Source organism: Rhincodon typus, chromosome 4, assembly GCF_021869965.1.
Source record: "Rhincodon typus isolate 14 chromosome 4, sRhiTyp1.1, whole genome shotgun sequence".
In the NCBI taxonomy this organism is placed as follows: Eukaryota; Metazoa; Chordata; class Chondrichthyes; order Orectolobiformes; family Rhincodontidae; genus Rhincodon; species Rhincodon typus.
Genome location: NC_063335.1, coordinates 3,053,471 through 3,069,109, shown reverse-complemented (window position 1 = coordinate 3,069,109; position 15,639 = coordinate 3,053,471). Strand labels below are relative to the sequence as shown.

Here is a 15,639-nt window from a genome sequence, read left to right as displayed (position 1 = left end):
GATTAGGTGGGCTATAGGGTGATGGGTCTGGGTGGGATGCTATGAGGGTCAGTGTGGACTTGTTGGGCCGAAGGGCCTGTTTCCACACTGTAGGGATTCTATAATTCTAAAAACAAATCACTACCTAGTGTGGCAGGGCTGCAGAGTTTAGATCTCAGATCTCATTAGCTTCACTAGGTTGACATTTTTAGGTATATCTGGTGCTGCTCCCTGCATGCCCTCCTGCCTGCTTCATTGAACCATGGTTGAACTCCTGCCATGATGGTAATAGTAGAGTTGGGAATGTACTGGGCCATGAGGTTGCGCATTGTGTTGAAATACAATTCTTGCTGACTCTGTTTGATTATATTATGTATTTCTAAATGTTCTGCTGTTATTTCCTTTATTGTAAGACTCTTAAGATTTTCCCAACAACAGATGTTAAGGTGACTGGCCGATAGTTGCCTTTTTTTGTTTAATCTCCATCCCTATTTAATTAACATTTTTTCAAAAATAAGATTCATTTTAGCTCCAATTTAAACTCTGAACAAATATATTGGATTAACTTTTTTGAGAAACCACTTGGTTTAACTAGGCTAATATTACTGACTGGTTGAGCGGAGCAAAGTAGCACCTAAAGATTGTTTACCCACAGCTGTTACAACTAAGAGTTTTCTGATTTGTACATTATGAATTAATGATGGTGATGCTGATTCTATACCATGTGGTCTGTTTAACAAATTAGTAAGCAAGCCCCATGATTGTTAGAAATGTGTAATCACATTTCTTTCAGCCTGAAATTATAACAGCTGGTGAATTTGATATTCGTTGTTTTTTGTTTACAATATTTCAGTTTTTACAGCTGCTGCCAGTTATGGACCATTCCCCAGAGTTTCATTCAGTTTCCTCTTTCTGTTTTCATCATAATTTTTCCTTGTTCAATTAGTCTTTTAAAGCTCTCGATACTGCAGTAGAGCCACCAATGAAATTAACCTTTTGCTGATGTTTCAAAAATTTTCTCCATGGTTCAGTTTAAAAGTGTGTAAAAATCAGTGTTAATTGCTAAGAACTTTGAAGATTGAACTGTATTGTCAATACAGAAGAGGATGCTACTGGACCAAATAAAAACCGAAAGAACTGCGGATGCTGTAAATCAGGAACAAAAACAAAGTTGCTGGAAAAGCTCAGCAGATCTGGCAGCATCTGTGAAGGAAAAAACAGAGTTAACGTTTCGGATCCGGTGACCTTTCCTCAGAACTGATGTTTTGAGAAAGGAACAGCAGTTTTGAGAAAGAGTCACTGGAGCCGAAATGTTAACTCTGTTTTTACCTTCGCGGATGCTGCCAGACCTACTGAGCTTTACAAGCGACTGTGTTTTTGCTACTGGACCAGTATTCTCAACATCTGGGCTAATGCTTTGGAGACTTGAGTTTAAATCTGACCATGGGAGCAAGGGGATGTTAACTAAATTAATAAATTTAGAATAAATATCTAGCCCCATAATAATCATAAAGCTATTGGATTGTCATTAAACAAATCCATACAATTTAATGATGTGCTTCAGGGAAGATAATTTGACAGCCTGGTATGTCCCAAAGTTCCCTCATTCAGAGGGTGCATACATGCCTTGTTGAGTGCCCATGCCATTCACAGCATTGACTTACAGTTTCATAAGTTGCTGCAGCACATGGACCTCGAAGGTCCACACACAAGATAAAGAAATTGGAGAGATCGTTGGTCTGGTCTTCATGTGACTCCAGAACCACATCACTTGGAAGAAGCTCTGAGGCTATCAAAGGCATAGAGTGTACTCTTGGTAGGGACTTCAGTATCTGCCACCCAAGAGTGGTTGAGTGGCATCAGTACTGACCAAGCTTACCAAGTCTTGAAGGAGATGTATCAGCCCAATTGGGCCAGCAGCAGATGGTAAGAGAACAAAAGCATACTTGACCTCGTTTTCATCAATCTATCTGTGACATATGTGGCCATGACAGTATTGGTATGGAGTGTCTGTACAATTCTTGTGGCAATAACATCCTGCCTTTACACTGAGGACACCTTATCTGAGGACAGTTCTGCCATCCCTGGTTTCAGCCAAGTGAATCAAGTATATCCTTTCTAATTTCGGGAGACCAAACTGCCAATAACAGTAGATAATTAAACAAAGGTGTTAAATGCTGCAAACCTTCAGCAGCGTGTGCAGTAACCTATTTAAGAGATACCTTATGAATGCTTTTTAGAAATCCAGTTACACAGCATCTGCATGTTCCCTTTTATCTTCCCTCTTCATTACGTTCTTAAACAACTCTTAATAAATTTATCAGACGTTATTTCCTTTCATAAAACCGTGACATAATCCCTGTTTGATTGTATTGAAATTTTCTAAATTTCCTGCTACTACTTCCTTAAGAGTGGATTTTAGCATGATTCCAATAACAGATGTTAGGCTGACTGGCATATAGTTTCTTGCTTGCTCTCGTCCTACTTTCTTCAAAAGGGATGTTTTCCTATTGGTGAAACCCTTCCAGATCTACAGTATTTTGGAATATTCCAACCATTGTATCTACTAGCTGCTGACTTATCCAAATGAATGATTGACTTTGTAGTAATTGTTAAACAAAGACAGTTTTTCTGAAACTATTTTGGTCTTTTGCGGACTGATTGTCACTCTCTTAGATGAAACCTAAATTATTGAATAATCAGCCATCATCCTGTTTCTATACATTTTCCACATGTACTTGGATATAAGGTTGGCTGGTATCAAATGTAGTAATGTTTCTATTGTTTGGATTGTCTTTATTGGAAAAAACTGGGTAATCTTGAAGAAACTTTGGGGTTAATTTGTTAACTCAAACAGAATAAAATAATTGAATCAAGTAGGAAACATGATCTGATTGTGGAAATAATTTTGGGATATGTACATGAGATACAGCTATCAAGAAAATCTCAAACTAGGTTAGACAGGTTTTATGACAAGTGTTCTGTGTCATGTGACAGGTATTTAAATTTGATCAACACAGAATCAAATGTTGCAATGCACATAGATCCTGCAGAGAACATCTGAAAACAGTCGTGAATTATATGGATAAAGCAGTTCCAAAAATATTTGTGTCCTTTTATATTTCCAAAATTCTTTTTTGATTGCCATTTCCCCGCCCTGTGGTTTATTCTCTGCATAGTTTTATTTCGAGTGATGGACCTAACATTGGTGCAACCACTATGTGCTGCTTACAGTTTCTCTTCTGGTACTCTGCAGGTTGAATTTTCATATCCACCATTGGTTCCAGAAGAAGGGCATGATGGTCACAGCTTGCCTGAGGAGTGGAAATACCTCCCATTTTTGGCCCTTCCTGATGGAGCACACAACTATCAGGAAGGTAAGACAGACGACAAAATGTTTTTTATGCTGTTATTTATATTAACTCTAGATAACTGTTAGTGTCAGTTGGTAGCCTTCTTGCTGAGTCTGCAGTCATGGGTATACCATTCTACAGAATCTAAGATTGTTACTGTAAATGTTCTAAGATCAAGTGGAAACTTTCTCCTTATTCAGATAGTTCAGATGGATGAATTTGGAGAAGCATTTGAGTTTTCTCAATGTGCTGGCTATATTCTTCTCACAACAATAGGAAAAAGAAAAGTAACTTCATGATCATCTCATTGCTAATGTGGATTTTATTGTGTATGTAACAGTTATCATATTTGTTTGTATTACAGTCAATATATTTGAAATTATCATTATATATGTTGCACGTGGAGGAAATTTTGAGGGATGTAATAAGGTTCTTTGTCTCTCTTCCCTTTATTTCCTTTCTGTTACCCCATCCAACCTCAGGTATATCAAAGTCTGTGTAATTGTTGATGCAGAGATGTTATTACACATCTCTGGAGCAGGTGGGACTTGAGGCCGCGCCTCCCAGTCCAGGCGTACGCTACTGTATCACAAGAGGGGCCCAGAAATTGATGCATTCTTTCTCATTAGCTGCACTTCCATATATTTGTACAAATTGGAAGGTCTCTCAGAAGATGGTGAAGGTGAGAATCACCTAAGGATGGTGGCCCTTTTTGGTTAATTGACCTACAATTTGGTGTTTCAATCTAAGGAAAAGCCTACATGAAAGGCCCAGAAAAATATCTTAAGTTGGGAAGTTTTACACAGGTTTAGTAAATTACACAATAGTGATTTAGATCTTAACAGCTTAAAAATTGTGTTATAGCTGCTTTCGTTACCTTAGTTTTGGGCGGCATGGTGGTTAGCACTGCTACCTCTCAGTGCCAGGGACCCGGGTTCCCTTGGGTGACTGTCTGTGTGAAGTTTGCACATTCTCCTGGTGTCTGTGTGGGTTTCCTCCGGGTGCACTTGTTTCCTCCCACAGTCAAAACGTGCAGGTTAGGTGAATTGGCCATGCTAGATTACCCAGTAGTGTCCAGGGATGTGCAAACTAGGTGGATTAGCCATTGCTGCCCCTTTGCAAGTATAAGGCCAAGTGGTTAGTTTTTTAAATTATTCAGTCATGGGACATGTCTGCTGGCCAAATTTATCGCTCATTCCTATTTGCCCTTGCGAAGGTGGTGGTGAGCTGCCTTCTTGAACCTTAGCAGACCATGCGCTGGGGTTGACCCACAATGCTCTGAGGGAGGGAATTCTAGGATTTTGAACCTGCAACAGTGAAGGAACAGCAATATATTTCAAAGTCAGGATGGAGAGTGGCTTAGAGGGGAACTTGCAGGTGTTGGCATTTCCATGTGTCTGCTGCCCTTATCCTTCCAAATGGAAATAATTGTGGGTTTGGAAGGTGCTATCTAAGATCTTTGGTGAATTTCTGTGGTTGATTCTGTAGATAAATACACTGCTAGTTCTGAGCATTGGTGGTGGAGGGAATGGATACTTGTTGATTTGGTGTCAATCAAATGCACTGCTTTGTCCTGGATGGTGTCAAGCTTCTTGAGTATTGTTGAAGCTGCGCCCATCCAGGCAAGTGGGGAGTGTTCCATCGCCCTATTGATTTTGTGCTTTGTAGCTGTGTACCGACCTTGATGAGTCAGGAGGTTCGTTATCCTCCACAGTATTCACAGAATCCTTACAGTGTAGAAGCAGGACATTCGGTCCATCGAGTCCATGCTGACCCTGGGGAGAGCATCCCACTCCCCCACCCAATCCCTGTAACACTACATTTCCCATGGCCAATCCACCTTACCTGCACATCTTTGAACTCTGTGTGAGGAACCCAGAGGAAACCCACGCAGACATGGGAAGAATGTGCAAACTCCACACAGACAGTTGCCCGAGGGTAGAATTGAACCCGTGTCCCTCGCTCTGTGAGGCAGCAGTGCTAACCACTGAGCCACCGTGCTAACTTCTGACCTGCTTTTGTAGCCACCCCAAGGATGTTGATAGTGGGGGATTCAGTGATGGTAACATCATTGAATGACGAGGAATGGTGGTTAGATTGTCTCTTATTGGAGATGATCATAGTCTGGCATTTGTGTGGCTTGAATGTTGCTTGCCACTTGTCAACCCAAACCTCGATACTATCCAGGTCTTGTTACGTTTGAGCATGGACTGCTTCAGTAAATGAAGAGTTGCAAATAGTGCTGGGCATTGTGCAATCATAAGCAAACATCCCCACTTCTGACCTTTTGATAGAGGGAAGGTCATTGAAGCGGCTGACGATGGTTGGGCCTAGGACATTATCCTGAGGGTCTCCTGCAGAGATGTCCTGGAGCTGAGATGCCTGGTCTCCAGTAATCTTCCTATATGCCAGGTAGGACTCCATCCAGCGCAGAGTTTGCCCCCTGGTACCCATTGATTCCAGTTTTGCGAGTGCTCCTCGATGCCACTCTTGGTGAAATGCAGCCTTGATATCAAGGGCTGTCACTCTCACCTCCCCTCTGGAATCCACTCTTGTCCATGTTTGAACCAAGGCTGTAATGAGGTGAGGAGCTGAATGGCACTGGTGGAACCCAAACTGGGCGTCACTGAGCAAGTTATTGCTGATCAGGTGCTGCTTGATAGCGCTGTTAGTGACACCTTCCATCACTTTACTGATAATGGAGAGTGGACTGATGGGGTGGTAATTGGCTGGGTTGGATTTGTCCTGCTTTTTGTGTACTGTACATACATAGGCAATTTTCCACATTGTCAGGTAAATGCCAATGTTGTCCCAATAGCTAGGGGAGTGGCAAGTTCTGGAGCACAAGTCTTCAGTACCGTTGCTGGAGTGTTGTCAGGGTCCTTGGCTTTGCAGTATCCAGTGCCTCCAATGTGGATATCACATGGAGTGAATCGAATTGGCTGAAGACTGGTAACTGTAATGCTGGGGCCCACTGGAGAAGGCCAAGATGGATCATACTGTCATCACTTCTCACTGAAGGTTGCTATGAATGCTTCAACTTTATATTTTGCGCTGATGTGTTGGGCTCTTTCATCATCGAGGATGGGAAATTTGTGGAGCTTTCTCCTCCAGTGAGTTGTTTAATTGTCCGCCACCATTCAGCAGAGCTTAGATAAGATCCGTTGATTGTGAGATCGCTGATTTCTGTCTGTCGCTTTTTGCTTATGCTGTTTAGCATGCAAGTAGTCCTCTTTGGTAGCTTCATCAGGTTGACACCTCATTTTTAGGTACAGGTAGTTCTCCTATAACGTAATAGTTGCGTTCTTGTATGACCTCGCACTGTAGAAAAACACCGTAGAAAAACACCATTGAAAATCATGTTATAGTGAAATCGCTATAGAAAATCGTTAAACCTGTACAGCAGAAAGTTCACATTATCCAAGCAGCATCCACAATTCACCAATCACATTAACATGAATTGGCTGTAATGAAACACGCATTATAGCAGAACTAGCTGTGTGCCTGATGCTGCTCCTGGCATTCCCCCTACACTCTGCATTGAGCCAGGGTTGACCCCTTGGATTAATAGTTGAATGGCGTATATGCTGGGCCATGAAGTTACAGATTGTGCTGGAGCACAATTCTGCTGCAGTTGATGACCCGTAATGTGTCATGGATGCCAGTCTTGAGTTACTAGATCTATTCGAGGTCTATCCCATTTAGCACAGTGTTAGTGCCACACAACATGATCGAGGTTATTCTCAATGTGAAAGTGGGCCTTTGCCTCCTCCTGGACTGTACAGTGGTCATGCTTAGTGATACGGTCATACACACATGCATCTGCAGCCAGCAGATTGGTAAGTTTGAAGTCAAGTATGTTTTTTTTCTCTTCTTGTTGATTCCTTCACCATCTGCCTCTGTGTCCTTTAGGACTGACCAGCTCATAGTGCTGCTGCCAAGCCACTCTTGGTTGTGGATGTTGGAATCTCCCACCCAGAGTACTTTTGCACCATTGCCACCCTCAGTGCTTCCTCCAAGTATTGTTCAACATGGAGTATTGATTCATCAGCCGAGGGAAGAGAGTACGTGATAATCAGCAGGAGGTTTCCTTTCCCATGTTTAACTTGAAGCCATGAGATTTCATTGTGCTGGCGTCAATGTTGAGGACTCCTGGGGCAACTCACCCCAAATATATAGCACTGTGCCACCATTTCTACTGGGTCTGTCCTGCCAGTGGGATAGGGCATATCCAGAGATGGTGATAGTAGTGTCTGGGACATTGTCTGTAAGGTATGATTTTGTGAGTATGACTACATCAGGCTGTTGCTTCACTAGTTGGTAAGACACCTCTCCCAATTTTGGCAGTAACCGTCAGGTGTTCATAAGAAGACTTTGCAGGGTGAACAGGGCTGTTTCTGTCGTTGTCTTTTCCACTGCTTAGATCAATGCCAGATGGTCTGCCTGGTTTCATTTTTTTTTGGGACTTTGTTGCGATTGATACAGCTAAGTAGCTTGCTAGGCCATTTCAGAGGGCTGTGTGAGTCAAGCACATTGCTGTGGGTCTGGAGTCACGTGTAGGCCAGAAAAGGTAAGGATAGCAGATTTCCTTTCCTGAAGGTCATTGGTGAACTAAATGGGTATTTCCAAAAATCTAAGATGGCTTCATGGTCAGCCGTACAAAGAACAAAGAAAATTACAGCACAGGAACAGGCCCTTCGGCCCTCCAAGCCTGCGCCGATCCAGATCCTCTATCTAAACCTGTCGCCTATTTTCCAAGGATCTGTATCCCTCTGCTCCCTGCCCATTCATGTATCTGTCTAGATACATCTTAAATGGCGCTATCGTGCCCGCCTCTACCACCTCCGCTGGCAAGGTGTTCCAGGCACCCACCACCCTCTGCGTAGATTCGTAATTCCAGATTCTGGACTACTGCAAGAAGTTTTGGTCTCCTTATCTGAGGAATGTTCTGGTTATGGAGGGATTGCAATGGAGATTTACCAGACTGGTTCCTGAGATGGCAGGACTGTCTATGAAGGCACACTGGATCAATTAGGATTACATTCATTGAAATTTAGAAAGAGAGAGAGGTTCTCATAGAAACCTTTAAAGTTCTAACAGAATTAGGCAGGATAAGTGCTAGACTGAGAGTCCAGAGCCAGGGATCACAAATAAAGGATAGGTGATAGGTCATTTGGTTTTGAGATAAGGAGATTTTTCTTCACCCAGACAGTGGTGAGCCTGGGGAATTCTCTGTCACAGAAAGTGATTTCTATTCAGAGGAGGTTTGATTACAGTCAGAAACACAATATATATCCTTTCTCCTTGAAAAGAAATAAGTTACCTTAGCAGAAAGTTAGCTTGAGTATCTTCCAAATTGGTTTGAAAATTACATTATTAAAAAAAGCTAAGTAAGTATAAGCTTTCAATTTTGAGTATGTATGCAAAAAGACCTCACAGCTCCCAGCAAAAATAAACTGGGATGAATCAATTGCATCAAACTGAAGTTTTGAGCTAGAGGGATAATTTCTCAGGCTTTGCTGTAAAGTATTGGTGTTGGGAATAATTGAGAATTTTGTATGTCTGTGTGTTTTAAAACCTTTCAAACAGTGTTCTATATTTAGGTGGCGTGTTTGTTTTATTTCATCATGTTTCCTTTTATGTAATAAACTTCTATTTTATTGTTGAAGAATCTGCAGCCTTGTGTACTTATATGTCATTGAATGACCACATTAAGATACAAAAGAATATATGGTCTGTCAAGCCAGGTTTCATTCTAGAATGTGACTTGTCTAGTAGTAACGTCAGTTGTGATTATAACAAGTGTTGTGAATAAATATTGTGATAACTGTGTGCAAATGTTTTATCTTCTTATGCTATTGTCACTTAATTTAGTATTTGTACCTTCCAATTATTTACTGATCATTTCAACTTACCTTTAAAGCACTATGTGTATCAGAAGTGCTTCATTCTAATGCTATCTCTGAAACATATTTTCAGCTGTTTTCTATGATTTTATATTTTTGATTTTCTCCTTTCTCAGATACCATTTATTTTCATTTGCCTCCAAGGAGTGGAAATCGAAAGACAGTTTATGGTGTTTCCTGCTACCGACAGATTGAAGCCAAGGTAAATTTTCCTTCAGTAAAAATAACTTTAATGATTTACACCTGACCAGCTTGAATGGAAGACAAAAACTGTTAGTCAAACTCATTACACAATTTCTCATCAGAACGCCATTTCCCTACTAATACTGATTTCCTTCCGTTCTTCTCTCGTGAGAGGAAAATGGATGAGATTAAAGGCCGATAAATCCTCAGCGCCTGATAGTCTAAGTTCCAGAGTACTTTAGAAAATGGCCTTAGAAATATAGTAATGGTTGCGTTGGTTGTCATTTTCAAGATTCTGAATGTAACACCACTATTTAAAGGGAGGTAAAGAGCAAACAGGGAATTCTAAGCCAATTAATGTGACATCGGTAGTAGGGAAAATGCTAGAGACTATTTTAGAAGATTTAATAGCAGAACACTTGGATAAAAAGTAGCAGGATTGAACAAAAGTCAGGATGGATTTATCTTCTGGAACTTTTTGAGGATGTATCTAATAGAGTTGATAAGGGGGAGGTGGTGGATATGGTGTATTTGGACTTACAGAAAGCTTTCGTTAAGGTTCCACATAAGAGCTAGTATGTACAATTAAACTGCATGGGATTGGGGGCAGTATACTGACACAGAACTGGTGGGCAAACTGGACAGAAAGAATAGGAATAAATGGATCTTTTTCCAAGAGCCAGACAGTGACTAGTGGAGTAAAGCAGGTATCCAAGCTTGGACCCTAGCGATTCGCAATATATGTTAATAATTTAGATGATGGAACTAAATGTTATTTCCCCAAGATTACAGATGAGACAAAGCTGGATAGAACGGTGAACTGTGAGGAGGATGCTTCAGTATGAATTATCAAGTTGAGTAAGTGGGCAAATGCATGGCAGCTGATGTATAATGTGGTTAAATGTGAGGGTATCCACTTTGGCTGCCAAAGTAGGAAGAAGGGCAATCTGAATGGCAATAGATTGGAAAAAGGGGAGGTGCATTGTGTCCTTGTACACCAGTCTCTAAAAGTAAGAATGCAGGTGCAGCAAGCCTTGAAGTCAAATTTATGTTTGCCTTCATAGTGATGGGATTCGAGTAGAGGTGCAGGCATCTCTTGCTGTAAACATAAGGGCCTTGGTGAAATTACACCTGGAGTATGGTGTGTAGTTTTGGTCTCCTTATCCGAAGGGAGATGATCTGGCTATGAATGGAGTGCAACAACAGTTTACCAGACTGATTCCTGGGATGGCAGAACTGTTGTGTGAAGAGAGAATGAATCAGTTAGAACTGTATTAACTGGACTTTAGAAGACTGAAGGGATATCTCGTAGAAACCTATAAAGTTCTAACAGGACTAGGCAAGACAAATGCAGGAAGGACGTTCCTGATGACTGGAGGATCCAGAACCAGGGGTCATGGTTTAAGGATACGGGGTAGTCCTCTTAGGACTGAGATGAGAAGGAATTTATAATCATAAAGCATGGAAATAAACTGTTTGGTCCAACTTGTCCGCGCTGATCACTTTTCCCAAACTGAACTAGTCCCATTCTCCTAGATAACAAGGTGTAGAGCTGGATGAACACAGCAGGCCAGGCAGCATCACAGGAGCAGGAAAGCTGACATTTTGAGTCTGGATCCTTCTTCAGAAATGGGGGAGGGGAAGGGGACTCTGCCTCCCCCTCTCTCAATTTATTTCAATGATGGAAGGTGAATTAAGGAGCAGATAGGTGAAGAGAAGATGGACAGGTCACGGAAGTGGGGATGAGGCTAGTGGTGGGAAGTGGGTGTGCGGGTTGGTCAGTGAGGTGGGAGGAGCAGATAGGTGGGAGAAAAGATGGACAGATCAAGGAGGCGGGGATGAGCTGGGCTGGTTTTGGGATGAGGTCGAGGGTGGGGAGATTTTGAAGCTTGTGAAGTCCACATTGATACCATTGGGCTGCAGGGTTCCCAAGTGGAATATGAGGTGCTGTACCTGCAGCCTTCGGGTGGCATCGTTGTGACACTGCAGGAGGCCCAGGATGGACATGTCGTCCAAGGAGTGGAATGGGGAGTTGAAGTGGTTCGTGACTGGGAGGTGCAGTTGTTTGTCGTGAACCGAGCGTAGGTGTTCCACAAAGTGGTCTCCAAGCCTCTGCTTGGTTTCCCTGATGTAGAGGAGGCCACATTGGGAACAGCGGATACAATATACCACATTATGTGTCTTCTGTCTACCTATCTGCTCCTTTATCCACCTTCCACCTTCGCCTCCCCCTCTGTCTATTTATTTCAGAATCCCCTTCCCCTCCCCCACTTCTGAAGAAAGGTCCAGACCTGAAACGTCAGTCTTCCTGCTCCTCTGATGCTGCTTGACCTGCTGTGTTCATCCAGCTCTACACCTTGTTATTCTCAGATTCTCCAGCATCGGCAGTTCCTAGTATCTCTGAGTGAGTTTTAGTCCCATTTTCCTGCTTTTGGCCTGTGCACCCCCCCCCCCCCAAACCTTTCCTATTCAAATGGACAGCATTAGAGAGATCTATACCTGTCCAAATATCTTTTAAAGTGGTTGAGGCCAAAACGTTGCATGTTTTCAGGAAGGAGTTAGATATATTTCTTCAGGCTAAAGGGATCAAAGGGTATGGGAGAAAGTGAGAACAGTGTAGTAAGTTGGATGAACGTAATAGTAATATATATTAATATTGATATTAAATGACAGAGCAGGTTTAAAGGACCAAATGGCCTACACCACTCTTATTTTCTACGTTTCTGTAATGGTAATACTGATATGTGATAATGTCCTGTGTTTGTTGCTCAATCAATCACTTAACAACTACCTATGAATTATTCATCAGTTGCCTGAACCTGCATGGAATCCTTGTGATCCAGGAAATTGCTTTGCTGAGCCACACGTGATATAAAAGTCATGTCCAAAACTATTCATAGAATCATAGAGTCCCTACAGTATGGAAACAGGCCCTTCGGCCCAACAAGTCCACACCAACCCTCAGTTGACTATGACTATTGTCATGTGCCATTTAAAGTTGATAACTTTTGCTCTGAAGAGGCCTTGAAGGCATCATGTTTAGAATGTAGAAAGTATAGTGGCTACTGTATTCTTTTAATACAAAACTGAATCAGAAGTGAAACCAGAAAGTGCACCAGGTAGACTACTACCAAAGGTTACCCACATTAATTCAGTTGTCACACATAATACAGGGTTTTGCAATCTGACTGGCCAACCTTCATTTTAGCCTAATTCTGCTGAGACAAATCAGTATTTTAACTTCAGACTTTAAATGGGCAGCTCAGTGGCTAACACTGCTGCCTCATGGCACTAGGACCTGGATTTGATCCCATCCTCCAGTGACTGTGTGGAGTTTGCACTTTCTCCCTGTGTCTGCGTGAGTTTCCTCTGGGTGCTCCGGTTTCCTCCCACAGTCCAAAGATGTGCAGGTTAGGTGGATTGGCCACCACCTGCGCTGGACCCATGGGCATGCTTTTGATGCCACATGCGCATCACTTTGCAAGCACTTTGTGTTGGGGTGTTTTACCCTGTCACTTATTGCAAATAGATCTCCGATAGCGAATATGGCATGCATCTGGTTGCTTTATGTGATGGCAGTAGTTTTTCCAATTCTGAAAACTAATAAAAGTTGATGTAAGCATCACAGCCTGGTAGTTTATGATTTTTGTTCTCAGGCAAAGTCCATAATCTGTGAATAAGCCTGCCAAATAGTAGCAGACAGAGTATGGTGTTGGATGGTTATTTTTTGGATTTGAGGCCTGTCACCAATGGTGTTCCACAGGGATCGATACTGGATCCACTTTTGTTTATCATTCATATGAATAATTTGGCTGAGAGTGTAGGAGGCATGGTTAGCAAGTTTCCGGATGACACCAAAATTGGTGGTATAGTAGACAATGAAAAAGGTTTCTAAGAATACAAAGAGATCTTGATCAGTTAGATCAATGGGCTGAGGAGTAGCAGATAGAGTTTAATTTGGATAAATGCGAGGTATCGCATTTTGGCAAAACAAACAAGGGCATGACTTACGCATTTAATGATAGGGCCCCGCGTAGTAATGTAGAATAGAGAGACCTAAAGGTTCAGGTACATAATTCTTTGAAATCAGTGTCATGGGTAGACAGGGGTGTTCAGAAGGCATTTAGCATGCTTGCCTTCATTGCTCAGACCTTTGAGTGCAGGAGTTGGGGACGTTATGTTGAGGTTGGTGAAGCTGCTTCTGAACTACTTTTCTGAAGAAGGGTCCAGACCCGAAACGTCAGCCTTCCTGCTCCTCTGATGCTGCCTGGCCTGCTGTGTTCATCCAGCTCCACACTTTGTTATCTCTGGAGTACTGTGTGTATTTCTGGTGGCCCTGCTATAGGAAGGATATTATTACATTGGAGAGGGTTCAGAAAAGATTTCCCAGGATGTTGCCAGGAATAGAGGGTTTCAGTTATGAAAATAGGCTGGGACTTTTTTCACTGGAGCATAGGGGGCTGAGAGTGACCTTATAAAGGTTTGTAAAATCATGTTGTACCTGTGAGTGTTCTTTGTATAGCCATCTATTTAGTACTTCCAGATAAGGACATTGGGACATGTGAATATATACTATAATACATTACATAAACAAATGGAATATATGGTAATATCCTAGAGCCATAGAATGATGCAACACGGGAGGAGGCAATTTGGTCCATGTATATTTGCCTATATGGTACTTTGACAGAAACATCTAAATAATATCTCCCTAAAGAGCATCAGAAAGCAGGTTAGACAATTTATACATTTTTCCTATTTGTTTCAACATCCTCCTATGTGCACCTTCCCTATCTGCACTCTGTACATGGTTGTGAATTTTGCATTTGGAGAAATAGTTTTGAATTGGTATTAAATAATTTTTTTTTGCTGTTTGCAAATCAATCATTGCACTGTGTTAATATGTTACTGATGTTTGCCACTGTCACTTTTTGTGTTCAATGTAGTCATGTTCAGAAAATGATGCCACTGAGTGCATGTCTCTATAAAGGCTTTAATTGTTCTTAACTTCAGGCCCTGAAGGTACGGCAGGCTGATGTCACAAGAGAAACTGTTCAGAAGAGCGTTTGTGTACTCAGTAGGTTGGTAAGTGGGCTGAGCCTTTCTCAAATATATTTCAAAAATAGCAGCCTCATTTCAAATAAAGGTTTTTTTTAATCAATTATTGCAGAATTCATATTCTTACATTTAACTTCTTTGAGCATGATTCTGATTTGAACTGTGAAAGCAACAAAAACTCTCGAGATTTTGAGCAATTTCATTTTTGCTGATTTTTCTTTCCCTTTCCACACAAACTATCTTTTCCTTTATATACATTAAATGGACTGGGGAGCTAGCCATTAGGCCTGTAGGAATGCTGCTGTCACCTAAGGATAGAGACATCTGAAGAGTTGCCTATTGTATATCTCTTGCTCCCTTTCACTAATCTATATGAAACCAAGTGCGGGCTTTAGAGTTAAAAATGGAAATTCACTATTTTGGAAAAATATGGATGCAAGTATATATTTCTGTTCAGTGTTTTAAACCAATATCTAGCAGTTTCAACTGTGTTAGCAATAATGAAGCTTTACTTGTCTTGGAAAGTGGTGGGCCATGTTTGGAAATTATTGGGGGTGGGTTACAAATGCAATTTGCATTGTGGCTTTGGACATCCCAGAGGAACCTCTGACATGGTCTTTATTGCCAGGCAAATCCAAGAAAGGTGTTGAGAACAACAACAAGGACTCTTTGAATTGTAAAAAAGTTAAAGTACTGAGAGAGGCAGTTCAACCCATCATGTCTGTGCCAGTATTTATTGACTTGATAAAGCATATGGCTCAATACATCATGAGACAATCAGTTGTTCTCCAGAGATTTCGATGTTCTTGAAAGTTCTTCACCATTCTGCAACTGCTTCATGATGATATGACTGTAACTGTTTTGAGCAAGAAATCTGAAACAAACTCATTCAAAATCCAGAGATAGTAGGAACTGCCGATGCTGGAGAATCTGAAATAACAAGGTGTAGAGCTGGATGAACACAGCAGGCCAAGCAGCATCAGAGGAGCAGGAAAGCTGACGTTTCTGGTCTGGCCCCTTCTTCAGAAATGGGGGAGGGGAAGGGGATTCTGAAATAAATAGGGAGAGAGGGGGAGGCGGATAGAAGATGGATAAAGGAGAAGATAGGGGGAGAGGAGACAGACAGGTCAAAGAGGCGAGGTTGGAGCCAGTAAAGGTGA

The 15,639-nt window shown here is 41.7% G+C and overlaps 1 protein-coding gene across 1 annotated transcript in view; it reads left to right on the top strand.

Annotated features, from left to right (window-relative positions):
* Positions 1 to 3,172: 3,172 nt before the first annotated feature.
* Positions 3,173 to 15,639, top strand: part of avl9 (AVL9 homolog (S. cerevisiase)) — a 77,482-nt gene continuing 65,015 nt past the window's right edge. Inside the window, exons 1-3 of the mRNA XM_048595611.1 lie at positions 3,173 to 3,356; positions 9,355 to 9,440; positions 14,435 to 14,506. Coding sequence (XP_048451568.1) covers positions 3,173 to 3,356; positions 9,355 to 9,440; positions 14,435 to 14,506 — 342 coding nt within the window. The remainder of the gene's footprint in view (positions 3,357 to 9,354; positions 9,441 to 14,434; positions 14,507 to 15,639) is intronic.